Source organism: Podarcis melisellensis, assembly GCF_964234715.1.
Source record: "Podarcis melisellensis genome assembly, chromosome: 4".
Classification (NCBI taxonomy): domain Eukaryota; kingdom Metazoa; phylum Chordata; class Lepidosauria; order Squamata; family Lacertidae; genus Podarcis; species Podarcis melisellensis.
The window spans coordinates 37,525,847-37,544,748 of NC_138531.1; the positions used below are offsets into that span (position 1 = coordinate 37,525,847).

The window sequence follows — 18,902 nt, forward strand, 5'->3', positions numbered from 1 at the left end:
TATGAAGGACTTGGACATGGTTTTTTTAGAAATGGCATTGCTCTTACAGAATAGCATGTCCACACAGGCTATTCAACCTCATGCAACTGCTACAGTGTTGGTTCCCACACATGCCAAGCTGTGTGAACCCCTGAAGCAATTAGCCTTCAAGCCATTTAGCTAAAATAGACAACTGTTGCTTCAGCATATTGGATTCTGATGCTGGCTTCTTTATGGACATGGGTTGAGAGACAACCACCATGTGAAAACAGGCCCCATGGTCCTTTGTGACAGATTTCACAACAGAACTGTCAAGTGACCAGAGCAGGTAGCTGGTCTTGAACCTCCCTCCCAGCCTCTCCTCCTTCTACATGCCCAACAAAGCTTTGCAACCAAGTGCCTAAAACTGGTGGAACACTGTTGACTCCCAGGTTTTTAGGAGGCCATTGGGCAAGATGCCATTGAAGAACTCCCTGTCGCTGTCACCACTAGCCATTTGCTTGGCTACTCCCTGTGAGCCTACTCTCTACTTTGGCTCACAAGGAGAGGACAGGGGCTCCTTCTCTAGACTATTGTCACTTTTTGCATGCTTGAAAAGGGGTGTAGCAAGCAGGCAACAGCAGTAAGCAGGAGCAAGGTGGGATGGTTGGCTTCAGGCCCCTGCTGGTGTATCGACCTCCTAAGGTGCTTGTCCGTGATGCTGTCCTCTGAATTGGATGGTAGGCTATGCTTGATAGCCCAGGAAGCTTTTGCGCCAGTTGACTGGCAAAACTGGGCTTGCAGCACTACTGAGAAATGTGGGGAGCACCCTCTGGGTTTTTTTACATTATGTTTTCTCTCTTAATGAACAGGTATTTGAATCTGGATCAGAGTTCCTAGCCATTGTCACTGAACCACACCTACTCTGGTTTTAAAAATGAGAGTTGCTCAAACACAAAGTTCCTCAGTTTGTACTTCCATGCAATTATACAAGACTTAATTGTTATAGACGGTATGCGTCTATATTATAAGGGATTTCATAGATACAGTAGGTGAAACATTCCAGGCTTTGACTCACTGTCTGTATTTCAATTGCTGCTTTAAAAAAAAAAAAGCACCTGGATTCTTTTCAAAGGTGATTTCCTAGAGCAGCAGACACTGCTCTGTAACCTGAGCCTACTTACTGTGTTTCTTAATTAGGTCTGAGGTTGATTGCTTAAAAAATATATGCAGTAAATGCCTATGTTTTTCCTTTCTCGTTCCAGAAAGAATGATCTAGCCTGCAGGCCCCACTCCTGGCATGCAACCAAATTCACGGAGAGTCACCCTGAGACAGCCACGTCACGACTCTCCTCAACCAATCCCTGTGCTTCCTGGCACTCTCGGTATCATGCAAGGTGAGTTCCTGTTTAAAATTAACATGCATCCAGCTCCAACGGTAAGAAAATAATTGCTTGCCTCGGTTTGTTCCTTATCTTAAAATGGCCAGCAATGCACGGTTTTATGTTAAGTTTGTCTTTGTGCACGAAGCGAGTTGTGTAATGAGGGAACTTAGATATAACAAGGGCTTGATGGCCCTTAGTCTGCAGGGTATTTTCCATTATGCAGCTAAGTAAATAGAGTGAACTACAGGTTCTTCTGGCAGGTTTTCTTTTCTTTTCTCTCGGCCTTTCTTCAGGCGTCAGTTTTCAGGTGTGTAAAAGCCCCTTAAAAGTACTAAAACGCAATGGAAGGAGTAAGAAACCAAATCTCCTATAACAAAGCAATTATTTAAGAGGAAAACACACTCTGTGTATGCCTAAAGAATTGTCTTGCAATTGCTTTCTCTAATTACATCTCTGCTTGCTATGTAGCAATTAAAAAGAATTGGGTAGGGCACATCGTCGCCTGTTCAGTCGCTGAATGTTTCTCAGTAATGAGTTGTATGAGAACTATTTTGGGGATAAAAAAAAATTACATCTTAGTTCAGGTGGTAAAATGTCTCTCTGTAATCCAGGTATACCATGATCTGGTTACAAGCTCTCACAAAGCATTCCTTTAGCCACAGACCTTGCATTCCATTTGCTTCTTTGTTTTGGTGGCATGTAAAACATGTCTCAGAATATGCAGACTTTTAATTTACCAAAAAAACAAAACTGGGAAAAGTATACTTGCCATTCATGGCCCTAAAGTGGAACTTGATTCAGTTTTATTGGAGTACTAAGTAATGTAATCTTAAATGTTTCATGCTATGTTTACTTTTAAAAAGAAGAGCATTAAGTGGCCTTTAGACATTTGCTACCATTTACTGCTTATGTTAATAATACAAATTCAAACATTTAAAATAAAGCTGCTTTCTTAGTTGTTTTGAACACTTAACCCGCCCCATGGTTCTATAGATCTTGTTGTCCAGTATGCTGGATGGCTTCAGAAACAGTTTCCTCTGTGCCTAATCACAGATTTCATTTTATTTTTAAAAATGCTTTTGTTATATACTCTTCAAATGCTCTCATTGACACGTATTATAAAGTAGAATGAAAACCTGTCATGGACTTTATATTCACGGATGGGTCCTGGCTGCGTGGGAACTTCTACTTGTTTTGACTTTCCTTAGGGACAACCTGGGAGTAGGGAGATAAATGTGGAGAGATCACTAAGCCCATGCCAAGGGTTCCCTGTTAGGGCCTGGGGCAATGGAGACTCCACTGGGCATTCTGTTGGACTCATACGCTATGCAGATTATACTAGTATATATACAGTGTGTGTATACACACACACACACACGCCCCTTCATCAAAAGGTCACAGGACAGTTTACAGCTCAGTGGCAAAAACACCAAAATGCAAACACATAACATAATATTTCCCAACTCTTACATTCTGTGATTCTATACAACAAGCACATAAGCAATACACAATAAGCAGCAGTGTCAAAATACTCACGATGGAATAAATTCCACAATTCAAACCTTGTGAAAAACAAGAGTCTGATAACTTATTTTCTGCTTGTCTCATATACATCTATAAGGCAGAATGCATATTTAACAGCAGATGTATTATTAAAAATAGGGGTGGGGGAAAGGGCAGCAGCATATGTAAAGTACAGAAACGGTGTACTTTGATTTTATAATATTCGCATTTTGATTTTATAATGTTTGCATTTTTGTAATCGTATCTAGTATGGCTGTTTCTACCAAAAGAGAGTATGGGTTTTGTTGGTGCTATATTGACGAGAGCCCTTTCCATATTTTGCTACAGCTCCTCTTCCCATGATCTGTCAAGCTCATGGGACCAGTCAAATCTCCATCGCACCTCAGACCAGTTCAGTTCTGCTGGAAGCATGGACAGCTGGGATCACACACCCCAGGTGTATCAGTATGGACAGATGTCTTCTGCAAAGTCCAACAGTAGTATTGACCACCTGGGGAATCCCAGCAAAAGGGATTCTGCCTACGGCTCTTTCTCTACTAGCTCTAGCACACCTGACCACACGTTGACCAGTGCAGATGCTGCCTCAGTTGAGAATGCCGGGTACAAGGTGGGTCACTGGGAAACCCCAAAATCAGGAAATAGCAAGGCTGCCTCATTTCTAAGTGATAATGGAGGATTAGATGAGAAAACTACCTGCTTTGCACCTCAAGGGCCACAGTATGAAAACAACAGGAGCCCCCGGCTGGAAGATCATTCTGATTCAAAGTATTCTGGGTCCGGAAGATCAAATTTTGGGCCTGTGTGGTATGTCCCAGAGAAGAAAAAGTCACCCTCCCCTCCACCACCACCACCACCTCTTCGTAGTGATAGCTTTGCTGCCACCAAAAGTCACGAGAGAGCCCATGCTGCTCCTTATTCAGAGGGTATTCAGAGCACCCAGCACTTTGACGTCCAGCACAGGCTGCAAGCCAAGAGTGACTGGAGTGCTGAAACTGTAGAGCAACAAAAGAGAGATGCCAGAGCAGTCGACAGGGCCTCCGAAGGGAGGCAGAGCAGCAAACCAGTCTACAGAGCTGATCTCAGTCTGGATTGTGGTTTGTCTTCTGCCGGGGACAGGGTCAACAACAACATCATAGGAAATTTCAGCAGGTTGCAATCATCTCTGTCCAGCACGGACGTTCGATTTGCACAGTCCACTTATGGCCACCATCACCAGCGCCAGTACAGTGACGAAAGCACTTTCTTTCGCAACGCAAAAGTCTCTGCATCACCTAAAGAGCAACGGCACCTCTCCACTTATGCTGGCATTCAAGAAAGGCCCACTGACAAACGTAGCTGTCATCCAAACCACGCCAGGATACTTGATAGTACTGCTTCTGCTGCCACTTCTTCTGACGTGAGTGCTGAGGAGAAAATGGACAACACAGGGCTAAGCCGCTATTACTGTGTGACAGTGAAACAGCCTGTTCAGGGAAACTCGAGACCACTACTCAAAGATGAATGTCGGAATACTGGCATAGGGAACCACGCTTCCTCTGGACCACAGGAGAGTCCTGCTATGACTACAATGATCCAAAGTCCCAAATACTGTCTACCTCAGCAGCCTGTTGAGCCTTCTCTAGATGTATGTGAAAAGAGCAGCCATTACATAGTTAATAAAGGAGAGGATGTTAGAACAATTGTAATGGAAGAATCTAGAAAGGTAAGTTTCCCTGAAAAGCCAGTGCAAGCCAAGAACTTTGAGGAGAACCATGATAGTTACTGTGAGCGGGAATATGGGCGGGAATGTGCCTTAGTGTCCACCAGTAAAGCTCCCGCAAAAGATTTCAAGTGGAGTCAAGAAGAGAGCTACAAAATTTCTCCTCAGAAGACCCCAATGTTGCACTCTTTAGCTCAGGAAGGGAAAAGCCAGGCTGATCCTGCTGCCGAAGCGGAGATTACTAAGCAGCCTGCATTTGATGCTAACCTGGGCAAAAACACACGAAGGAGTGATCGTTTTGCTACCACACTGAGAAACGAGATCCAGATGAAAAGAGCAAAGTTGCAGAAAAGCAAAAGCACAGCTGTCTTAACGGGGTCAAGTGAGACCGAAGAGTATGCTGAGAACTGGAAACCCGATTCAGCAGAAAAGATAAACTCCTCATCAGAAAGTTCTTTTACTAATGTATACAAAGACAATCTGAAAGAGGCCCAGGCCAGGGTCTTGAAGGCCACCTCTTTCCAGCGAAGGGACCTGGAGCCCAGTTCTGCGGATTATCTTCCAGACCGGAAGACAAATAATTATAACTCTTCTCCACTGGCTCTTGTCTCTGAAGACGAGGCAGGCTTTCTTGGGGCTAGGCAGTCTTCTAAACAGACTTCACCTGGTAGTAACATTCACCACGTTTCTCGCATTGGAGCTAGGAAGAGGTTCACAACGGAACAAAAATTGAAATCTTATTCTGAGCCTGAGAAGATAAATGAAGTGGGGGTGTCAGATGATGACTACCGGCCACGCCGTCGTCCAACTACTTCTGAGGAAGCTTTGGGTTCTTTTGCAGATAGGTGGAAGTTCTTTGAAGAAACAAGCAAGCCTGCCTACCAAAAATCTTCACAAAGACATGCACCTTATGGTCGGCCAGAAGTACAGACTCCTAATGATCCTCATACCAATTCTTATGAAGGTGAGATTGAGGGGACATGGTATGAAAGGAGGATGAGGTCGGCTTCTTTTGGAGTTGAGAATATGGTTGGTGCACGCAGTAGACCCAAAGAAAGTGTCCATTACAGTGGCCGCAAAGCAAAATCTGGACAATCTCCTAGGTTGGAAACTTTCGCAGAATACCAGGCATCATGGAAGGAGCAGAGGAAACCTATAGAAACTCGGAACTCGGGAAGATACCATTCAGCTGACAACATCCTTGATGCTGGCCATGAGCAGCTTGAGAAATCTCCATATACGCATGAACGGTCCAGGTCATCCCCTTCCACAGATTTCTACAAACAGGTAAAGGGCGATTTTATTCCTACCCTTAAATGTTTTGCCTTGGAGAGAACAAAATGTTTAAGACCAAGAGATTAACAGGACCAACTGACAGTAATCTAGGAGATTCATGATTGCTTTTCATTTTCATTTTATTTTACAGCCTGCTGTACTCTTACAAACATACCGAAGGGTCTACAAATATCAGTTTGGCTTACCAGCCAAACAGGAATTATATTGATAGGCGTTATATACTTTTTCACAGAATTCCTCACCAAAGGTTTCTGATTAATATCAGTCTTGGAGTAAGAGGACAGATCATCTTGCTAGTCTATAACTGGTCACAGAACAGGAACCAAAGGGTAGGGATAAATGGACAGTACTTCCAATAGGGGAAAGTGAGCAGCAGGATCCTTCAAGGACCTGTATTTTGATTGGTACTATTTAATTCATTAATAAATGATCTGGAGTCAAGGGTGAGCATTGCGGTAGACACGATGACTCCAAATTATTCAGGACGGTAAAGTGTCAGGCAAATTAAATAGGCCCAAAAGAATTTCTCTAAGCTTTGCTTTTGGGCAACAAAATGGCACATGAAACTCAATGTTAAGTATGTAATCTTGGGCAAATTGGAACAGACATGACCTTACTTCATAGACAATGAACTGGCAGGCCTAATTTAACTGTAAATGGTGTATAACTTAATGAAAACAATTGCAGTAGCAGTGAAAATTCCATAGTAGAGACAATTTATGTCCATTATGCATGACCATTTTTAGAATATGGTGTATAGTTCTGGGCAGTCTGTCTTAGAAAGGGTATTGCAGAACTGAAAAAGCTGCGGATAAGGGCAACCATAACAATCAAGGAGTCAGTGCACCTTTCCTGCAAGGAAAAGCTAAAGAGTTTGTGACTTTTTAGTCCAGGAAAACTATGACTGAGTAATGACAGTAATGACAGAGGTATATAAGATTATGCATAATGTGAGAACTTCTTCTCCTCCAGTAATACAACAAATTGGGGTTGCACAATTAAATTATTAAACAGCGGATTCTGAACAAGCAAGGCAGCGTCAGCAATACTGGGCTGTATGGGCCAGTAGTCTAACTATGTACCAGTGGTCTAACTTTGTTCCTTTGGACAGCAGATGACAGCATATACCTAGAACACGGACAGGTGAACAAGCAGCTGATGTTGCATAGCTGATATTTTTAGGACCAGCAATAGTGTTGCCAGGATGGATATGGTGAGGGAGTGTACCTTTAAGGGCACCTCCCATGTCTACTTTAGTTGGGTAGGCCCAAGCAGGAAGCAGGGCTGGAAGCAAAGTGAGAAAGCACTAAAGGACAGAAAGCCTGTTGTACATAGTCCTTTAATAAAGCTGTTTCCTGTTAGGCTCCTCAGACCTGCTCATCAGTTCAACAGAGAACCTTTCAGATATAGAGACAGCTTGATACCTGGGTTGGTTTCAGGGTCTACTCCTTGTTTGTGAGTGTTCATATATGGTCTACTGTTGCTGATTAGTAGCTGGTTTAGATTGGCTGAGAAAGCTGTCTGTGGACAAGGACATACCATTCCAGGCCTTTGAGAGGGAAGTATCTGGAATGGACTGTAGCTCATTAATGAGGATAATGGGAATGTGTTTAGCTGGGAACTAGGTGACAGGTGATGGTGTCATTTTTTATTCTGGATCTGTCTTGGAGCAGATGTAGTTGTAGCATAGGATGTAGCTGTGGACAGTAGACCTTTGGTATGTTCTGTGTGGAAGCTGTAAGCGCACAGATACGTGCAGCTGCCAATAGCTTTCTTGTACAAGGTGTCTTGTACACCCATCTTTTGCAAGTTTAATTATTTAGCATTTTAAAGATAATTAAGTTCTAAAAGCTCCATGTCTTAACTACTTTTAAAAGAGATGCCATTCATATATATATATATATATATATATATATATATATATATATATATATATATATTTCCTGTGTGCAAGTGCCAAAACACACCCATTTGTGCACGCAAACAGTTCTTGAGAGTCCTAAAATGCTTGCAAGTAGCAAGTTTTTGCCAAAGTGAAAAAAAGTTGTTCCTTTCTAGAGCAGTCAGATGAATTAGTAACTTGAGTACAAGGATTGTAAAGCCAACTGAGAGGTTGCATGGAATATACTATTGTGCTTTAAGCCAAATCAGCATAAGAGTGGATACATTATGGACTCTAAACAAACCCACAAATGAAGGGGTGTGTAATAATATATTTTTCTGCAGACTGAAACTTGATGATTTGGTGCTTTACTATGTTATAAAACCTTTTTTCAGGAAGCATCAGCTGAAGCAAGGAGACATGCAGAAAATAAAACGGAAGACGAACATCTTACGTGCTCTCCAGCAAGATCTGGTGAAAGGAGCTGCGATTTAAGGTAAGCAGTTTTATGTGTTTCTGTGTGCAGGGCTTATTGGCATATACTGCAGAATATGGTTAGCTTAATTTTATCCAGCAGGAGTTGAAACTATTAAAAGAACTTGCTTTTAATAGTCTTTTTGTTTTTGCTTTTAATATTCTTCATCTACGTGATATGCCTTTATTTCTCAAGGAAAAAGAAAATCACTATTAAATATGCAATTTCTGTTAAGAGTATAGTAATACTACAGAGGTAATTCTCAGATATTTCTTGCATATATGTTAGAGCTGTTTACATCCACATAAGACTTCAGGCTGCATTCCTAATCCCATTTATCTGGCAATAAATCCTATGGAATTCAACAGGACTAATTTATGAATAGACGTGGTTAGGATTGCTTGTAGGTGCCTTTGAGCCTCTCACATACTATTCCTGGGGGAGTGTTAACTCTTTTATCACATGTTTTGTTTGTTTATATCTCACCTTTTTCAATCATGGAATCCTTGGTAGTGTGTTGGTGATCCTCAGGAGGTTTCTAGGCATTGACCAGACTGAGACCTACTTAGATTCAGCAAGGTGATAGCCTCGTGCCTCCAGACCATGCCTTGGGGGAGAGAGTGAAACGTGTAGAATGTACTTTATAGCCAATGTAGGTTTGGCACTGAATTGTATTTCTGGGGAATGCATTAAGTGCTTTCAGCGAAAGTGCTTTTAAGAATGGAACAATGGATAGTTCATTCATAAGAGGAGGTGCCTGATTGTTTGTGTTTTCTTTACTGGGTCACGTTATTCATTTTGGCTTAAAACATTGGCATGGGCAGCCTTGTGTCACTTGATCCCTTCGCATACAGGACTATGTCCTGTTGATGGACAGGACAGAAATTGCTTGGGAGGCTTGGAGATTTGTGTGTGTGTGTGCATTTTAGCTAATTGTTGCTATCTGAGAAGACTAAAAGTAGGTTATTCCAGGGAGACGAGTTTGAGAACTGTTGTCACAGCCCTTGGAAAGTGGCTCCATTTTTGTCATTGTTAGCACACATAAGTGCACAAAAGTGTTTTGCTGCTCTTCGCTATGGCATTATGGCCACCACAGTATGTTGGAGCAAAATAGGAAGCATAGGCAGATTTGGTATTGGAAGTGTGCCCTCAGAGCATGGCTGCATACTTGGATATACTGGAAGAATGAAAAACTGAAAGAAACCAAAACTGACGTACTCACCTATTCCTAGCTCAGGTCTGTTTGACGTAGTTGTATCCGCTGCATGAAAGAAACAAAGCAGCAAACTGAGGAAGCTGTGACCAGACACAAAAAAACATGGGATATAATGGACGTCAAGGTATTTTTCAGGGACCTTCTATATATGCATACATGTGCACTGAAAGCATATTTTTAAAAACCTGAAATGGGTTGCACGTTTAACATTCTCATGTAGTACTTTATTATAAGTTTTATTTTTTAATAAACCCATTCCTTTGGCTGTACAGTACTCTGTTTTAAACCCATCCCGGCTGCGGCTGCTGAAGGATGGGTAATAAATTTAATAATAATAGCCATTGATAAAATACATATGGGACATTGGTGTTCTTAGTTGTTTAGTGTAGGACTCCTTTTACTGCTTCCACACCCACTTCAGTGAGCCTAAAAGAGAAACACCAAATCTTCTAAAATCAAGCTTTCTTTCAACATTTGGCATAGTTCCAGTTACAGATAGGTAGCCGTGTTGGTCTGCCATAGTCAAAACAAAAAAAATTCCTTCCAGTAGCACCTTAAAGACCAACTCAGTCAGTTCTTGGTATGAGCTTTCGTGTGCATGCACACTTCTTCAGATATGGCATGTAACTGTTCTTCAGATATGGCATGTAACTGTTTAGTGACCACCTAGTTGAAAAAATATGTAGCTTGTTCACAGTATTTTTTTAGAAGTGGGGCTTAAATATACAAGACTGAAGTCTACCTACTTTAATATAATGAAATTTCTACACATACTGAAGTCACTTTAACATGTACATTTTTTTAAAAAGAAACAAAGCTAATTTTTTTCTGTATTTGGCCAACATTTGAAGGACATTTTTAGTTCATCTGTAGAAAAGTGGTATTGACATGCTAGATTGGAACTTGTCCATTGTAATCTGGAAGTGTGCATGGGAAACAAAAAGCTCTCAGTCTATGAAATATTAACAGACTTCGAAGGAACATGGATATTTTATGTTTACATTTACCTTTTTATCAGTAAGCTACAAATCGTTAATTTATATGACATAAGAGTCCTGGAACCAGCGGTGTTATTTGTTTTGTTATATTTACACTGTGATTAATGCAAAGCATGGAAATCTCTCTGGCTTCTGAGAAAAAAAATCTAGTTTGTTGTGCAGCCCTGCCATGCTGCCACAGGCAGGTTGCAGCAGCGAGGTGGCAAGTTTGTGCATATATGTATTGGTGAAGTTCTTGGAGAGAAAGATTATCAGTTGGGCTCAGACTAGTCAAAGAAGTCACTAAAAGGGTGTACATTTATAACATGTTTCTGGTTTATGCTATCATAACCCTCTCCATACAAAGTAGCAGAGGTGACCTGAGTTGTGGTCATGCCTGTGGCCAAGGTCATATGACCCAGTTTGCAAGAGCAAGAACTATGATCTGCTTTATTTACAAGTTTTTAAGTTAAATAAAAATAAAACTTATTGCAACTTCATTAATAATAAGATTTCATTTATCTTATATGGATTAAAAGTTGTTGCAAGTCTGTATTCTTAAACTTCAAAATTGCACTGCCAAACTGAGAGATGGAATCATAGAATCATAGAGTTGGAAGAGACCACAAGGGCCATCGAGTCTTACTGTCAGGAAGTTCTTCCTAATGTTTAGGTGGAATCTCCTTTCTTGTAGTTTGGATCCATTGCTCCGTGTCCGCTTCTCTGGAGCAGCAGAAAACAACCTTTCTCCCTCCTATATGTGACATCCTTTTATATATTTGAACATGGCTATCATATCACCCCTTAACCTCCTCTTCTCCAGGCTAGGAATTCCTCTTCTCCAGATGGAATATTTCAGTCCTTAATTTAAATAATAATAATAATATCTTCTCCCACCCACCCCCATTTTTCATGTTGCCAAGTAAATAATGCAGGGTAACTTATCTTACCCAATGTGTGAATAGTTAGAAGAAATTTATCAAGCTGTGCAATAGAAAATATATGAAGGGCACACAAGGTGGCCACTTCTTAACCTGCTTTTTTACTTTTACCATTTCTGACTATCCTCATGACTTAAGAATGCTGGTTAGGCAGATTTGCCAGAATGCTTTATAAGTAAACATATAAGTAAATAATTTTCTTTCATAAAACATAAAATTACATTGTGTGGTGTATGTCCATACAATTTGTGACTAAGGTTGCAACCTAGAAACCCAGGCTTCAATGAAGTGACTTCCTAGACCACGTTGGGATGCTTTCCAGAGGAGAGTGTTTGTTGCCCTCATGTTCTCTGCTCAGCATCCCATTGGCAACTGGTTGGCTACTGTAGGAAAGAGCATGCTGGACCGCACAGGCCTTTGGTGTGATCCACCAGGGCTCTTCTTATGAGGAACAAGCTTGTGCATCGTTTCTGACCCTGTTCACACACCATGCTTTCATCAAGACATATATCTGGTGGCACTGAACTGCTTGCACATCCCTTTCTTTCTGGTGAATGGCTAAGAATGGTTTGTAGCCCCGAAGGTTATTGCAAACCATCTTTTTTGCTTTGTTTTTAAAGATACACAGAATGTTTATTTGTGCCACAAATATGAGCAAACCCTTTAGCAAACCTACTGAAGGTATTAAATCTTGACAGCAGGGACACTTTATTAAGATACAGATATCCCCCTTACCCTGAGATGTGAAGGTATCACATTATAGAGCCATTGTTTCTTGCATTACACGTGCTCAATTTTTTGTGTGCCTCTCTCATCTTTGGTCAAACTGGTTGTGTCTGTGTGCAAGATAGCTTCCATTGGTTGTTGTTTTTTGACCAAACCCAAAAAGTGTGAAGGTGTAATTTGCAGGACAGTGTGTGAGGTTTTGAAGGCAATTATAAATGATACCTTCCTTGTACCTGTCACAATTAGGCAATAATTAAGCAAGCACAAGAATATGTTTTCTGCAGGTTCCACGCCTATTGTTTATGACACTAGAATGCTTAATAATAATAAATACAACAAAACTCACAACAGTGCATTTGCAAAATTCTTTTTTGAGGGGTTAAAAAAGAACACAAAGCTTTGAAGTCTACAACCTTTACTGCCGAAGGTCAATAATTTCTGGTGATGTAACGTATAAAACAAGCTGAGCCTTCTGTCACTGAGGTTAAAGTTGACAGTGCTTGTATGAACTTGTCAGTCACATGAGAAGGCAAAAACAAGCCAGCTGTTGTGAGGCATGGCTTTGAAAACCATCTGTATGTCAGCGAGTGAAACAGAGGCTGGGGCAGATTCCATTCACTGTTCCTCGCTGGGATGTATTTGCAAGGATGCAGCCTTCCTGAATCCATCTGAATAGCAGCAAAATGTTTATAGATTCTGGTAAGTTAACAAATCTTAGTTCTCCGGTAGCACTTAGGTCTATAAAGTACTGCATTGACTCTTAATTAATAAGTTCAAAGCTTATTTTTGTTGCTGTCGCTGCAGCGCTCAGTATTCCTTTTGTTCTTCTAGAATGCAATCCTGACCACAGAGTTATGTGTGGGTAAATCCCACTAAAATCAATGGAACTTCTCTCCATATAACCGTAGGCAGGATTGCAGCCTTTGCCTTTACGTGCAAGATGTGTTTGCCCATCCCTGCCTGCAGAAAGTACTATAAAAGATTACAGTGGGTGAGGCACTGCCTGATATAGTACTTTTGTTTTTAATGTATCTTCTAGTTCCCGATTATTATTATCATTATTTAAAGGAACACTGTGGCAGAGGAACTCTTTCACTGCAGCAAGAGGCATTGGGCTATGTGTGCAGTTTGTGGCTGCTTTTGTTTTCACAGTTAGCATAATGCAGTCTGGAATTAGAAGGCAGCGCTTTTCAAAAAACGTTTGTTTTCTGGTGTGAGCCTCATAGCCTGTCCATCCCTCATTTATGTGGCTTCAAGCCTGTCTTGCTGCTGCTGCTGCTGCTGCTGCGTGATGTGAGATCTCCATACTTACAGCTTTTTGAGCAGAATTGTCACTGCGTGGTGCAGGTTCAGATGGAGATTGCTATTTATTTTTGCTGAAGCATCTGGAAAGATGAGGCTTAGTATACGGAAACATTGGCTGGGGTTTCTGAAAGCAATTGGTGAGTAAAAACAAAAAAAACCAAAACCCTAGTTGGAATGAAAAACTGATATTGAAAGGTGTGCCTGCTTTGTTAACTGATGAAAATAGGTCAGAAGGGTGGGGGAGAACTGGATGGATTTATTTTTGCTTCCTATTCTTTAGCCCTGTGCAGAATCAGCTATTAGTAAAAAACATAATTTTATTTTTTCTCTTATACTGTCTTATTTACTAGTGTTTAGCTGTTGGTGTAGTGTTGGTATTTTTTTAACGTTTAATACCCGTATGCCTTGCTTTGAGACTTCAAAAGAGGGGGTTAATCTCTCCCTCCCTCGCACGCACACACAAAACAATCTTTTTTTTAAGGACTAAGCACAAGGAATGCAAATGATTTTTGTATCAACCCTTTTGCAGCAATGCGAAGTATTCTTTTCTTTTGTTCCAATAGTGATTGCCATTTATAGAATGTGATTTGACTCCTTTTAAGTGGATTGCCTTTTTGCAGCTGGTTTAGAATCTGCTGCAAGAGCCTGGCAATGTATCGTCGTGGCTTAGTTTGCTGAAATAAAATCCTTTTGGAAACCATTTCCAGAAGGGTAGCTGTGTTGGTTTGCTGCCGCAGAAAGAACAAAGAGTCTTGTTTCACCTTAAAGATAAACACATTTATTACAACATAAGCTTTCATGGACGGCTTTCTACTTCCTTAGATATATGAAGTGCTATCCTGTTACAGGTATATATGCGGTTATGAACAGTGAGGTCAGAGGAAAATGAATAATTAGGAATTCAAGAGTGGTAGGTCTGCAAAATAGTTGTTGATAACACAGGTATCCTGGCATTGGTAAGCCAAGTAACACGCATAATATGATTTAAAAAAAAAAAATCAGCCCACAAGCCGTAGCATAGCTTTGACCCTTTTGATGTATTGTAATTCGGTAGTTTCATGTTGCCTTCTCACTTTGAAGTTCCTTTGCTGCAGGATGGACACTCTAAGGCTACTTTCACAGTGTCCTGGGAGAGGGCAATGTTTTTGAATACTGGTTTTGAACTTTGCCATTTAAAATAAGAGGTTTCAGCCCATTTATTATTTTGCATAGCAACTGGCCTATTTGCCCTAAATAGAATGCAGAAGGGTATCGCCGGTAGATGGTGGTATATGTCACATTGGAACATGAGCAGCTGAAGTAGCCGAGAAATTTCAATTTTCTCCCATACCATTTTACCAGCTTATGATGCAGTATGGCAAGTACAATCTTTAAATCAGGAATGGGGAAGCTGGATGACCCTCCAGATGCTGTTAACCTCTAGTTCCCATCTGCCCTACCTATTGGCCCTGCTGGCTAAGCTGGTCAGAGCCTTGCTCTCAAATAAGTGACTTGTTCAAATCTGAATGAGATTGAATTTGAGTGTCATTTATAGTGTAACTATTAGGTAGCAGTTATACTATGTCTCATGACCTAAATTATATATACATCTTAGACATAGTGATACTGCATCTAATAGGCATTTTTCAGGGCCATGGAAATATATTTTAAAATATCAGAATATATTTTACAGGGGTTATAGCATGTAATCTCTGTAATATTTTTGCACTTGCATTTTTTCTCTCTCTCTCTCTCCCCTTTCCCTTATATCTCTCAAGAAGTCCTTGGATATGTCTTCATGTGTTCCAGTACTTTTAATTTGCTTGTTCTGTGAGCAGATCCTTCTTTATATTTAGCTGTACACACACACACAGAGAGAGAGATAGAATTGGTTATATAGATATAGCATTGTTTGCAACACACAACTTAGATCATTGAATTGTAGAGTTGCAAGGGATCCATAGGGTTCAGGCCCCTGCAGAAGTAAATGTGCCATTTTGTAAGGCTTGCCTGCTCAAATAACAAGCCAAAATAAAGAGAAAATATCTCTGTAAACCACCAGGTAAAACACAAAAGTCAAGGTGATCCAACAGTAAATAATAATGCTGTATTTATTGTTCATAATAAATATTTCAAATGCAGCCATTGGCATTATAACCATCAGCTTTTGTCAACACATAGGCTGGAAAAGATAGTGTTATTATTTATAGTTTGTTCACCTTGGATTTTTGTGTTTTACATTACTGCTCAAATGGTAATGACAAAGAGTGGCGTTCAGCTGCATTTATCTCAGAGCAGACCCATTGAAATAAATGTAAAATGACTATTTTAGATCCATTAATTTACCCTGAGTGAAATTTACTTGAATGCCACCCAAAGTTGTCACCAGCGAGTTTCAGAAATGCATTTCTCTGCCTTTTTGTTGTATACGCATCATTATCTGTTTCAGACTGTTACAGATTTATAACAGGCCCATGTTTGATTTGCCCACATCTGAGCATAACCTGCTTTGTAGATTATAATGCTGCACAAGTCGGACCCATAACAAATACTGCAGCAGAGACTGTTCCTGTTCAGTGTTTGTAAATCAGCCATGCCTTCTCCAACACAAGCCATTTCTTTCTGCCTCCCACCCAGTTTTCAGTTCTCCCTCCCAGGAATCAGCATTCCAATGGCCCCTAAGGATGCACAGTCTTCATTGGCTGTTAGTACAAAGAAACCCTTGAGAAAAGCCCATATTCTCACAAGCCTCCGGGTTACCCTGAGCCTGCTGATACATCCCTCTTGAGCACGGGTGGTGCCATTTTGGCTACATTTGTGCAAAGACTTAAATGGGGAAAAGAGGGAATGATGACAACTTGCTTATGATTATAGGTAAGCATTAACCAAGTTCATGAGGATAGGCTTTGTTCTAGCTTGTTACAAGCATTCTTTTTCCACCACAGTATATTTATACTGTGTGGGTGTGGTACAGCCTGGGGCTAAAAAGAACCCTGTGCCCTGATGTTGTAGCCAAAACTTCTCCCTGGTTTTTCAAGGATCAGAGATGTTTTGTTAGGTGAGAAGAAAAGCCCTGGCACGTCCATGCTGGTGAACTTATTAGGACTCAGAATTGCAAGAGGAGATGACTACGCAATATGTAATTAATTAGGGAGCTTATTGTAATGTGTGTGTTTGTCTGTGCACCAGTACCTAAATATTGTTTCCCTGGGCCAGGTATAGACCTGTAACATAGCTCTTCCCCTTACTTATTTTGAAAAAAACCCCACCTTATCTTACTCCAGTTCAGTTTGTTTAGGCTGCCAATGCTTTGAACAGTATGGCATATGTGTGCATTCATTATGTACAAATGGAACCTGCAACAGATGTTGTAGTGTGAAGTCCTCCACTTCAGGGTTTTAGCCAGTCATATCTTTTTCTGGGATACTCCATTACACACATCCCCCCCCCCTATATTCCACCTCCACGGTCTGAGACAGTATTCCTCTGAATACCAGTTAGTGGGAATCGCAGGTGAGCAGAGTGTGGTTGCGCTCAGCTCCTGCTTCCCACAGCCATCTGGTTGTCCACTTTAACCATACTTCCCATCAGTTTTCCCAGGGCAGTGTTCTGAGATCATAAGGAGACATAAATAAATGATATTCCAATGGGATAAGAAATGCAAAGCTTTTTAAAAAAACACACACAACTGGATCCAACCTTTGCATTATCAGAGCTGTCTACTCTGCTAGCTGTTTCAAAGAGGGCCAGGATTGGTTGGGGAAACTTGTTGCCCCATATTCCTGAACATCAACTCACATCAGCCCCAGCCAGCATGGCCCAGTGATCAGGGATGGTAGGAGTTGGAGTCCAGTAATATTGGGGTTGGGGGTTGGGCATAGGTTCCCCATTATTGCCTTGCTGCCTGAAATTCTCTAATTGGAAGTGCTGGCTGAGATGGCTCAGTTGTCAGAGCATGAGACTGTTAATCTCAGGGTCTTGACTTTGAGCCCCACATTGGGCAAAAGATTCCTGCATTTCAGGGGGTTGGACTAGATGACCCTTTCAATTCCACAGTTCTGTGATTCTGTGAACCAATAATCTGTGCATCTCCGCAACTCACAACACATTGTTCAGAGGCTTCTCCAAGTTCCATTTTACCTGTAAGAATGCTAGGGCACCTGAGTTCTGCTGCTTTGTGACCTGGGCACTTTTGAGTTAAGCAGTGGGAATAATTTATTATTATCATTACTTTGAAAACCACCTTTATTACTCATCCTGATTTTCAATGTTAAGCATTTTTTGGGGGGGGGGAGCCAGGTGCAAACCAAGCTCAGCAAACTCAGTGGGTCCTTCCCAGCATCACAACTGAGGTGGCAGGGTAACCATAACAGCAAAGATTGGTCCAGGCTTGCTCCATTGCTTCCTTGCTGTAGCTCCAACTCTCCTCCACATCCCAGTGCTTGAGATGGAAAGCATCCTGTCACGTGCACCAAGGCAGACACATTAGTTTGCTAACTTTCCCCAGCACAAGGAGGAAGGGGGGACGGCAGCCAAAAATGGAACGGCAAGGGAGAGACAAAACAGACACATTCATTTCACTGGCATGGCAGCTCTGCCAGCTCATTTGTGAAGCTGAGATGCAGAGTGGCTGAGCAATGTACTTTTGGAGTCCTCTCTTGATGTAATGTCTGTCCTCCGCTTTGGTTGCTTCAGAGAGCTTCTCATAGGCCACTGTGATAACAGGATGCTGGGCCAGATCTGATCCTGCAAGTCTCTCCTTATAGGAACATAGGAAGCTGCTGCATGCTGGGTTTGATCATTGTTCCGTCTAGCTCAACAATGTCCACACAATCACTGGTAGTGAGTCACTCTTATTATATAAGTTCTTGGGGACATATTCCCAGTTAATCATGCAAAGGATTGCAGCTTAATTTTCCTAAGAGCAGACTTGCACATACCTCAATATATGCATGCATGTATTTACCCTGAACACAATGCCCTTCAATGGAGTTTACAAACTGAGCTGGGAGTTATTACGTGTTTTGCAATCAAATTGGATTTCTGTTTAGTATCTTAGACTATTAAGGATATATATTTATATCTGTGTACCTGAATGCTGTTGTTTATTTGGCTGTATCAGCTACATAGTCACATACCTTTATGATTTCTAACTATGTGTAGCCCATACAGCCAAATAAACAACAGCATTCGGATATATGTGTTTTCCCCACTATAAAACTCAAAAGTGGTGTGCATAGGGTTTCAGATGCCTTCCCATTAAGGCACTGGGTAGACACAGATTTGCTTAGCTTCAGTATGGTTACATCATGTGCTTTCAGTCTGTGCTCATGTCAAACTGGGTGAGCATTAAGAGGTTTTCAGCAGAACAGGGATTAGGAGGAAGAACAATGCACAATTTAGATGTATCCCTACAGAGCCTGACTGTTACTGCATGGAACGTTATTATACAGCTTTGGGAGGAATCCTTAAGAGTATCTCTGAATTATTTTTTACAGCGCCACAAATAATGGCCCATAGTCAAGTCAATCAGATTTTT

General features: G+C 41.2%; 1 protein-coding gene across 4 annotated transcripts in view; it reads left to right on the forward strand.

Annotated features, from left to right (window-relative positions):
• SHROOM2 (shroom family member 2) overlaps positions 1-18,902 on the forward strand; it is a 101,765-nt gene that overhangs the window by 65,282 nt on the left and 17,581 nt on the right. For all 4 annotated transcript variants that reach the window (XM_081907511.1, XM_081907512.1, XM_081907514.1 and 1 more), the window contains 3 exons: positions 1,224-1,355; positions 3,195-5,853; positions 8,140-8,240. In XM_081907511.1, the coding sequence (XP_081763637.1) occupies positions 1,224-1,355; positions 3,195-5,853; positions 8,140-8,240 (2,892 nt within the window). The remainder of the gene's footprint in view (positions 1-1,223; positions 1,356-3,194; positions 5,854-8,139; positions 8,241-18,902) is intronic.